This window comes from Osmerus mordax, chromosome 24 (assembly GCF_038355195.1).
Source record: "Osmerus mordax isolate fOsmMor3 chromosome 24, fOsmMor3.pri, whole genome shotgun sequence".
Classification (NCBI taxonomy): Eukaryota; Metazoa; Chordata; class Actinopteri; order Osmeriformes; family Osmeridae; genus Osmerus; species Osmerus mordax.
In genome coordinates, this window is record NC_090073.1 from 4,424,532 (window position 1) to 4,433,592 (window position 9,061).

Consider the following 9,061-nt stretch of genomic DNA (forward strand, 5'->3'; position numbering starts at 1 on the left):
ACTCACCTTTTTTGGAATTTAATTGACAATTTCAATAAAGTACCATTGGCACATTGGGTAATATCATTGGCCAGACTAAAAAAGAAACAATGATCTTTACGAATACTTCTTGACAAAGGAAATGTACTCATTGACGTCATCGGATGAGCCCACTACAAATGGTACGCGCTGGTGGATGGATTCAGGCTTTACGTCCAGTATCCTCTGGGTCCCTGTGGTGGCAAGTCCCCCGGCCTGCTCGATAAGGAAGGCAACCGGGTTGCACTCATAAAGCAGCCTCAGCTGGGGGTAAGGAATACAAAAATGTTATGTGAAACTTGTAAACTATTACCATGTTCACCTCATAGTAAGGTACGTTACGGTATATAGTCGGCAGATTAAAAGTGAATCTGTAGCTCCAGGATTTGGATTATTTAAATTTAAAACCGCATGGTTTGATGCATAACAAACCATTTTTCTCATCTGTGGTCTACCTACCTTGCCTTTGGGACTTTTCTCATTGGCTGGGTACATGAAGATGCCACCATAGGCTATGGTGCGGTGAATATCAGACACCATCGATCCTACATACCTGGCACCATAAGGTTCGCTACCATCCTACAAGGACAACATTAAGTTTGAGAAGATTCAGCATTATTTCTCAACAAGCTGAACAAGAGGAATATTATGTTATTTTTCAGAGCCACCCTTGCTATAGTCTATAATTTTGGATAAAAATGTGAACTGGTTGTCACAGCTGGCAAAGCACCCTGTACTCTGCTCTGAATCAGTGATATTATTTGAATAACTTGATGTGGTTGCGTGGACCACAGTAGTGACAAACCACAATTGAATACACCGTCACCATATTCTAGACAGAAATACACAATGTTTAAGGAACTGGGTCAGCTCTTTAGTTACGTTGAATCAAAATGTTATTTTGTACTAAGCTTTGGAGTAGTTCATTGCCATTCAGACAGAACAAAGGGGTGGTAGCTGACGTTTCTTTACATTCAACCAACTTTTATCCAAAGTGCCTCAATGCCTTATTTAGGCACTTTTATTCAAAGTGACGCACAAATAGTGCATAAATAACGTGCAGCTGATATTTGACACACCTCTGGATATTTCTTATGTTTCAGGTACTCGTTGATTGATGGGTGGAAGTACTTGGCATAGCCCTCATTCAGACTGTAGACCTTTCCCTTCTTCTTCATCTGTACGTTCTTTTCTGTCAAGATGAACTCACCAATCGCCTGAAAGTCAACATGACCAGTTATGGGGCTTCTCGGCCTTGTACTGTCTATCACATTGTATTTAAAATAAAACTGTAATTATTTACTGAGGTATTCTGTACTTATGATATGATTGTTCACAGATAGGAAAACAAAACAAAACACAAAAAAACGTTGGTCAAAAGAAGCACCATGAGTATAAAATACTCGTGATGAAATATTATACAGAACTTATTTGGATACTTTAAACTATTTTCATACTCTTGAACAGCTTTTTGTTTTTACTAGTATCCAAATGTGGCCTGTAACAGCTAAGATTGGGCCATAGATTATCCTGCATAAAATAAACTATTGAAATATGTGTCCAAATGTTCCTTTTAGAGCCTCAAGTATGACTTGTGAATAGAGAATGGGAAAGTAAAGTTTGTAGGTAATCTTTAAAAGGCAGGGTTTTTTCTGGTCTCAATGAGCTCTTATTTGATGTGTCACACAATATGCAGTGTACTAAGATGTACTGTATCTCAAGTTAAATTAAACCAACAACAACACCCAATGAATGTAGCATATCGCTGCTTATCTTGAAACCCCTGGATATTGGTGTGAACCATCCCATGTATGTGAGTGTAGGTTTTACGTGAGCACACTCACAGGGTCCAGCATGAAGAAGTTAAGCCCAGCGCCATGGCTGAGTGCCACCAGGGTGGCGCTGCCGTACAGGGCATAGCCTGCACACACAATCTCATTGCCAGGCTGTAGGGCATCTTGTACTGTGGGCTCTCCTTCAGATATCTGCCAGATTGGATTGGAAAAAACAGAAACGTTTAGTATAGAAAGTTGAACATTTGTAGATACATTTGCTGAAACAGTTTTCACATCCCGAAAGCAAGCAATAAATAAAATGCTCTGGCAATGGCAGAGATGGTGCAGCTCAAATGTTCAGTTCCAGCTATACCTTCAACAGCATGCACTGCTAAACAAAGCAAGAAAATAAAGACTGCAGTAGAAAAGGGAACAACCAAAGAGGGTTTGGATAAAGCAAGAAGTCAAACCAGAGTCCACATCTATGAAATAGGAGAAAGGAGGAATGGGAGTCAACAAGCTCACCCTTTTGTAAATGGCAAAAATGGTGCCTATGGAGGCTAAGCAGTCTATGTTCGAGGAGCCGTCCAGGGGATCAAAACAGACAACATATTTGCCCTGTTGATGAGATTTTGAGTTAGTGAGAAGTCCCTCAAGGTTTCAGTGAAGTAGTCAAATCAGAATGTTATTCATAAGTGGATATCTAGTGGCCATGAGTGGAAATACTGAATAGAAATGGCGCTTTACAAAAACAAGCACTATACTTTTACTGTTGTATAACTAACCCTAACCCATGGTGATCTTTCACCAATTTAAATCACATGAATTCGCAATGAAATATTTAAAATTAACTAAATTTGCAAAAACAACTCTGCCCGCTTCTCGCCTTTTATATACTATGAATCACTGACCAAGCAGCTGCTCATTTAGTATTTTGCTCAATTTGCATGCAGACACACACATTTCAGTTATTTTTCCTAACCGTGGTAGATCCATGTATTAAGAATCCACCACACCAAGATATGACACAGTGGGGTTTCCTACATAGTCCTATAGAAGAGATGGACACTACATCCTACCCGCTTGTCTTTGGGAGTGATAATGATTTCTTTGTTCTCCTCAGACACCATGACACAGGTGCCAAAGGAAGCCTGCAGCATATTGATGACCAGGTCGTTTGACAGAACGTCCAGTTTTTTCACATCATCCCCTGTCACGTTCACCTTCCCTGCCATGCCCTGTCTGCAAGATTGGACAGCACATATAACTAGCAGGTGGGAAAGCTTTCATGACATATGGCTAGGACCCTGGACCGTTATAGCTCGTCCATTGGTGTTTATACAGCCTTGGACAGGCAGGCACACAATACAATGAGTAGATCTTGCGTGCACACACACACACACACACACACACACACACAGAGGGAAATCTTTCATGTTGCACACGCATTATAAGGTAGAATGTGAAAATCTTGAATCAAAATTAAGTTATTCCATGTTAGCTAGCTACTCTGAGAAACTGTTGTTTAGATGTGACAGCATTCACATTTCTGAGTTCAGAGTTTAAATGCCTGACTCTGACATACATACCAAGCATATCAGACTCATGTTTCCTCTACACGAGGACAGCAGACCATTTAGCTGAGAAATGACCAGACACTGGGAAACCTACATGATGGGTTTCTTTTGTTAATCTACAACCAAAACATACATATCTCCTTTCTTGTGTTAAAAAAAAAAAAACGTTCTAATGTGCTCTATGCTGACCTAACTGGTTTGGTCTAAGCTATAATGCCACATTACAGGAAATACAGGAAACATGGGTTTCTGGAATTTTACAATGAGGCTACCAGATCATTCAGACTCTACTTTCATGGTGGGAGGGACTATTCAAACAAAGCAAAAGAAGACACAGCACTTACAGATGAGCAAGACCTGCCTTGCGCACAGCGGAGGAGATAGCTTTGATGGCTGTTAACAATGAGTTGATGAGCTGTGTCAATTCGCCGGTTGACCCCTTGACCTTGCGGCCAGTCTCCATGACAAAGCGCGTCAAGGTCCAGACATCCGTGTCAAAAGCTGATTGATCCGACATTTTGGGTCCTGGTTGTGCAGTCCTTTCGGAGGAGTTAGGCGCACGACTGTTCCTGCAGCAACAGAGGCAGCAACCAGGAAAGGCAGCAACCGAGTGTGTGGGTGTGGAAGGCCTTCAGTAGACGAGCCCTTCTCATTCCCCGTGGAGGGATGCCAAGTGTTATATTTGTGAGGTGGGCAGAGGGGGGATATCATGTAACAGCAGTGAAGACTGATTCTGAAGGGGTAGGACGAGCATGTGCTACTACTACGGCCTGTGCTCTAGTAAGAAGCCAAAGATGTGTTTCACTGAGAAAAGTCACTATGTTGGTAGTTTCAACATAACTCGATACATGAATACATTATTAACGGCATTCATCTAGACTTGCATGGCAGGGATTTGAGAAAAGCTTGAACAAGACAGGCTAAGGGGGCTCACAAGCTAAAACAGTCTCATGTTCCTCAAATGTCAATGGATTCCATGACCAATTATTGACCTTTACTTAAAAGGTCAGACTATTCTGTATATCATATCCCTGGCTTTGATGTCTCTTTTTGTGACCGGAATTTTTGTAAAGTACAAAAAGATGCATGCCATCTCACTGTCAGTAAGTAAAAAGGTGCCGTGTGTTGCTAAAATATCATCGACCTTCTATTGAACTGTAGCTTAAAAGGTCATCTCTTCTCTCCATAGTGTGATCACATACCAGAGTGTACATAATAGCATTGCAATTATTTATGTTTGTTTCAGGCTTCCAAGATCACAAACTTTTCTGATGACAGTCTCAAAGGTTAAAAGGTGAGCTCTAATTGTTACTCATCAGTACAGTGCATGTCTATTTACTCCCAATGTTATTTTTATATATAGTGTGGCTGAGCTTATGAAAAAATCTGTACACTTTCTCCTTCACTCACACACAATTTTTGCCATGTCATTATGGAGTTGTGTGTGTGTGTATGTAGAGGGCCGACAATATTTTAAAAGGAAATAGAAACAGGAAGAACTGTCAAACAACTGTTTTCAAGCTTTATCAATAAAAACAATACAATGTACTGGAAAATATCAAGGCACTGTTGGAGGAATATTTTGGCACATTATGACTCCAAGACATTGAAATAAGCAGGTTATGGTTCAGAATTAGCAAGACTGCTTGACTTGTGTCAATCTAATCGCTACTCTTTGGTTGTCCTGTTAAGAGTAATTTTGGTCTCTTGTGTGACTATTTTTGCAGATTTCTAATTATTGTAGTTGCTGCTTGAGTATAGACTTGTACTGACAGTGGAGTGTGTCTTTACTGAACAGTGGAGTGTGTGTGTCTGGTCTTGTTAGCAGTTGAAGGAGTACAGCGTTTTTTTTTGTCCTATTTCCGGTCTCAACTTTCTGTTGGGGTCAGAATCTTAGGATCAGGGTAGCAGGTGTGTGTGTGTGTGTGTGTGTGTGGGGGGGGGGGGGGTCTGGGGGTTAGGACTAAACTTAGTCAAGGCGAAAACATTGGCTTTGGTCTCCCTACACAACATACTGTACCTTCTATGTGTCATGGGTCTTTTAGCTATAGTGTGTGTCCATTCACTCAACATGCTCTCCGTTGGCATGTTTTTGATAGATGGCGATGTAATCTTGCACATCATCAGGGGAGCCCATGACCACAGGAGCCCGCTGGTGGATGCTGACAGGCTGGATGTCAAGAACACTGATGGATCCAGTAGTGGCTAATCCTCCAGCCTGTTCGATGATGAACGCCATGGGATTGCACTCGTACAGCAGCCTCAGCTAGGGAGAAAAGTTGAAACATACATGAGATTTTGTGCGATATTCAGTTGATTTATAGCAGTCTGGGTTGGATAAGAATCAAGATAGGTCATAATAAATATTCTGCTAACTTTAATCATTGTAATTCGGACTGTAGACTTATTCAGACATAATCTCTAAATAAAAATGTTCTGCAATATTTTATGTCCACCTCAAACATTTCTCTCTTATGTGCTGTCATGATGACTCGACAATGCCAGAGATAAGTGGGCCGCAGCCTGGTGTAAGACTGGAAGTCATCAGTGCAACAACCTTTTTCACAAATACATGAAGACACTTAACTAATTCCTGTTTTCATGAACCACAGACATTTCCAAACATTTTAGGCCATTTTCTTTATGTGGACAATGACTTGTTTCATAAGCATCCAGTGTCATCATGGATTGCGTATCAATATCAGCATTTTTGTTTAAATATCAAATTATTTATATCAATGTGCAGATTGATGAGGGACTTAAATCATTTATAATACATTTTAGAGTAGAGCAGTAATAGACTCGTCCACCTATGCACTGTAACCATTAAAAAGGTGTGTCCACTCAACAGCATCCTATATTTTCTACTTCACCATACCTTTCCTTTGGGACTCTTTACATTAGCTGGGTAAAGGAAGATCCCTCCATATACCAGTGTCCGGTGTACATCAGCTACCATAGACCCAACGTAGCGTGCGCTATAGGGGGCACTGCCATCCTAAAACAGGAAAAACATTGCACTGAAATTAGATGACACTGACTGTAATGACAATTTAAAAGTTCTCGGCCAGTTTGGTTAGTTCAATGTGACATTGTATGTGTGTACATTACATTTACACACACACACAGCAAGCAGCATGCATCTATCAATATCTGTATAGAAGGGTCCATTGCCACCCATTTGTATTGCATTTCTGAAATACAAATTAGTTTGACAGGGATTACTTTAATAATCAAATTCAAATAAATGAAAAAACTCCTCTTCCTCTCTCATTACAAGTACTCCCGGTCAAGTTCCTTGTTCACCCTTCTAAACCCTTTCCCAACAAACCTCAATAGTTCTTTGATAAAGGAAGCTGAGGTACATTGTGCCATCAGTCACATCCTTCTGCAGTGCGATGCATTGTTATGCAAACACAGCCCTTGCAATCACATATTCAAAATTTCAAAAACACATGGTGATATGTTTTGGACATTCGAGCAGCAGAAAGCTCATTTCACAAATCCTGTTGTGATTCAATCCCTTCCTTCGTTACAACCTCAGCTGTTGCAACACCTACCTGAAGAATTGACCAATCACGCCTTAAGAGGCCAGAGGGAGCAGTGATGTTAAATGATGGCATATACGGCTGCTACAACACTAGTGTGCAACCAAAAGGTGCAGTGACATCCAAGACACACAAGCATGCAGGGCACAGACCCAGGGGACGGGGCCTCTGGTGTCCTGACCAGCCTCTGGAGGAAAGGGAGTAAGACGTCAACTCAACAGCCTGAGAACTGTAGGTTATGCTTCGGAAAGGTCATTTCCTTGGTTCCCTTCCACCACCAAATCCTCCACCTTTGGGTCCGTCTTGGCTAATCTGTCAGGGGGAACGAGCGATATCGAAGCTCTTGCATGGCAGTGTTCTTCCAAAATAAAATGACTAACTTTACCTTTGGGAACTTTTTGGCCTGTATGTACTCTGTCACGGCGGGGTCAAAGTGCGCCGCATAGCCCTCGTTTAGGCTGTAGATATTGCCCCTCTTCTTGATCTTCACATCCCGATCCACCAAAATGAACTCTCCAATGGCCTGACACAGAGTTATTTACAAGTGTCAACAAACATGAACTAGTCAACAGTGATTTCTCAAAAAGACAGAAGCTGGCCACCAATAGGACTCACAGGGTCCAGCATGAAACAGTTGACTCCCTGCCCAGTGGAGAGCACCATCATTGTGGCACTTCCATAGAGGGCATACCCCGCTGCCACAAGTTTCCTTCCAGGCTGCAGAGCGTCATTCTCACAAGGTTCATCTTCTGTGGTCTGAGGACAAAGACAAACAAATCAGGTACGGACTGTTCTGAAATATTGACTGTTCCTTCATTTGAAAACGTTTCAGGCTTGAAATATGTTGTACTAATTGCCGTACCTTTCTATAGATGGCAAAGATGGTCCCGATGGAAACAAGACAGTCAATGTTTGATGACCCATCGAGGGGATCAAAGCACACAATGTATTTACCCTAAAAAGATTTTTTTAAAGAATCAACGTCATTCAAAATATATGTCTCTCCTCTGCCTTCCGTAACATTCTTGTTAACTTCTCCAACATCAGCATCACGAAGTGGGCAGCAATTATCAAATCCAACAAGTTGCACACATACCCTTCTGTCAGGTTCAACAATGATGGCATTTTCATCCTCTTCAGACACCAACACACAGGAGGTGAAGGAGGATTTGATCATGTTGATGACCAAATCATTCGACAAAATGTCCAGTTTCTTTACCTGGTCGCCGGTCACATTGGTGCTGCCTGCAATGCCATAGCTGACAAGTAGGGTAGAGAACGTCCAATAAATATAACTGACATGACGAACATATAGTCATTGGTCATAATAATAATAATAATAATAATAATAGGACCAAACATTTTTCACTTACCGCCAACTGATTGAACTTAGTGACAAACACGTTAATACTAATATAAATCACTCGTGTTTATTCAAATAATAAAATAAACGTATTAACATATATTGCCGTAAATGTCCATAAACCTGGTTAGATATAGTTGGATGAGGATATTATGCAAGATCCCATACTTTTAAGATTATTTGTCAAATAGGAGTACCAGATCCACCGAGGTGTTAGGCTATTGTTGAATCTTTGTACATGAATATTGCATAAAACCGCGATAGTGAGAACGTGACGTCACACAGGTTCATAAATCGAAGTGGATGAGGTGTGTGGGGGTGAAATACATATTTAAATACTAGGCCTACAGGTAAATGAAACCCAGCACCTTAAGATAGAGAACCCATACTATAGACCCAGTCAGTTGTATTGTCAGGCTACTTACAGATGAGCAATACCAGCTTTCCGGACGGCTGTAGAGATAGCTTTGATGGCTGTGCACAACGAATTCAGAAGTGTTGTTAGTTCTCCTGTGCCTTTTGCCTTTCTTCCTTCCTCCAAAACAAACCGTGTTAAAGTTACTACGTTGGTATCAAATGATCCTCTGTCTGACATTGTTGCAAATAGACCAGACGCCAATGCTTGTCAAAAGAAGACTGAGAAAGTAATTTGAAACGAAGTTAAATGCCTGCGAACACGGAATTTAGGAAAGCGGGGCGTGAAGATGAAGTAGCCAATCCAAAGTGAAAGCGCACAGACAAAGAGGCGTGGCTACAAACCATTCTTCCGCCATACAATAA

At 41.2% G+C, this 9,061-nt stretch overlaps 2 protein-coding genes and 1 long non-coding RNA gene across 3 annotated transcripts; 1 reads left to right on the forward strand and 2 right to left on the reverse strand.

The window, feature by feature from the left end:
- Positions 1 to 2: 2 nt before the first annotated feature.
- fbp2 (fructose-1,6-bisphosphatase 2) lies at positions 3 to 3,945 on the reverse strand. The gene is made up of 7 exons (XM_067228203.1): positions 3,715 to 3,945; positions 2,873 to 3,035; positions 2,319 to 2,411; positions 1,863 to 2,003; positions 1,098 to 1,235; positions 478 to 597; positions 3 to 282 (listed from the first exon to the last, which is right to left on the reverse strand). The coding sequence occupies exons 1-7, from the start codon at positions 3,885 to 3,887 to the stop codon at positions 97 to 99; spliced, it is 1,014 nt and encodes a 337-aa protein (XP_067084304.1). The 5' UTR covers positions 3,888 to 3,945; the 3' UTR covers positions 3 to 96.
- Positions 3,946 to 4,375: 430 nt separating this feature from the next.
- Positions 4,376 to 6,188, forward strand: LOC136932901 (uncharacterized). The gene is made up of 3 exons (XR_010874782.1): positions 4,376 to 4,473; positions 4,617 to 4,664; positions 5,470 to 6,188. It is a non-coding gene; the product is annotated as an uncharacterized lncRNA (long non-coding RNA).
- On the reverse strand, positions 4,868 to 8,949 carry fbp1a (fructose-1,6-bisphosphatase 1a). Its single transcript, XM_067228204.1, has 7 exons — positions 8,707 to 8,949; positions 8,015 to 8,177; positions 7,781 to 7,873; positions 7,534 to 7,674; positions 7,304 to 7,441; positions 6,249 to 6,368; positions 4,868 to 5,636 (listed from the first exon to the last, which is right to left on the reverse strand). Exons 1-7 carry the CDS (start codon positions 8,874 to 8,876, stop codon positions 5,433 to 5,435), a joined length of 1,029 nt encoding a protein of 342 aa, XP_067084305.1. The 5' UTR covers positions 8,877 to 8,949; the 3' UTR covers positions 4,868 to 5,432.
- Between the last annotated feature and the right edge of the window lie 112 nt (positions 8,950 to 9,061).